General features: G+C 32.4%; 1 protein-coding gene across 1 annotated transcript in view; it reads left to right on the plus strand.

Moving 5' to 3' along the window:
* The window catches only part of DYNC2H1 (dynein, cytoplasmic 2, heavy chain 1), a 522,114-nt gene that overhangs the window by 269,733 nt on the left and 251,295 nt on the right, over positions 1–1,086 (plus strand). Inside the window, exon 52 of the mRNA XM_012659112.1 lies at positions 352–383. Coding sequence (XP_012514566.1) covers positions 352–383 — 32 coding nt within the window. The remainder of the gene's footprint in view (positions 1–351; positions 384–1,086) is intronic.

The raw sequence follows: 1,086 nt of genomic DNA on the forward strand, positions 1-1,086 counted from the left end.
AAAAAAAAATGGATGTGTTTGGGAAAACATTTGAAAGATGATATTGTTTAAAGTGAATATGGAATGTCAAATACAAATTTATGAGGTAGTAAAGAGGGTTAAAACATTTAGAGGCAAAAGAAGCAGCATATTCACAAATAGGGGCGTAAATGAATATGGTTTAGAAAAACATGCTTTGTTAAGAATTTGATATTGTTACCAGAACTGGAAAGATGTTAAAGCTGTGAAGATAAATTTTATTTAAGAGAACTGTTGCATTAGGGGAAAAGAGACATCAGTATAGAACTGAGCTCAATTCTGAATATCACATGAAGTAGGAATATATAGCCAAAGAGCAGGGTCTGTGGTGAGGGTCAGTTTATGGAAAATTACTAAGAGAAAATGTCAGTCTTAAGTGGAGATTCTGGCTAAATTGATTTTGCAGGATTCTTGCTGGAGGCAGACCAGGGTGATGAGATACCAAGAGTGGGCAATGAAGAATTTTATCAGATATTAATGGTAGGGATTCTTGCTATAGTGATTTAGCAAGACTATTGTTAAAACTGGATACTACAATAAAGGACACGAAGCCCAAATTGAGGCCTAGTCAGAAAGAAAACTCAGAGGACTTGACCAAAGTTTTGTCAAAGAGAGTCTTTGTCAATATTGATATGAAGTTTGATATATTTATTGTGGCAATCCTTAAAATTTGTGCCTGATTTTAATGAAGCATTGCTTTTCTCCACCAGGTGGAGATAGCTAGATACAAATGTTTTACATAAAGAAAAGATTTGTTAACTTACTAATATTGATTTAATACTACTTTGGAAATGTTTTATTTAATTCTGGATTTAATATTGGATGAGTCTAGAATACTGTTGCTGACCTACAGATGATTAGACATGCCAACACAAAGTAGAAAAGAAGTAATATACAACTACTAATAATTGATTCTCATTTGTTTTTAGTTTTTTTTTTAAAATTATGTATTTACATACACTGTGGCTTACTATATGTGGTTATTTTTATTTTTTAGATTGCTCTCCCTAGTCTTTATCAAACCCTCTGCTTTGAAGATGTAGCTCTGTGGCGTACTTACTACCATAA

The sequence above is a fragment of the Propithecus coquereli genome, unplaced genomic scaffold (genome assembly GCF_000956105.1).
Source record: "Propithecus coquereli isolate 6110/MARCELLA unplaced genomic scaffold, Pcoq_1.0 Scaffold6, whole genome shotgun sequence".
NCBI lineage: Eukaryota > Metazoa > Chordata > Mammalia > Primates > Indriidae > Propithecus > Propithecus coquereli.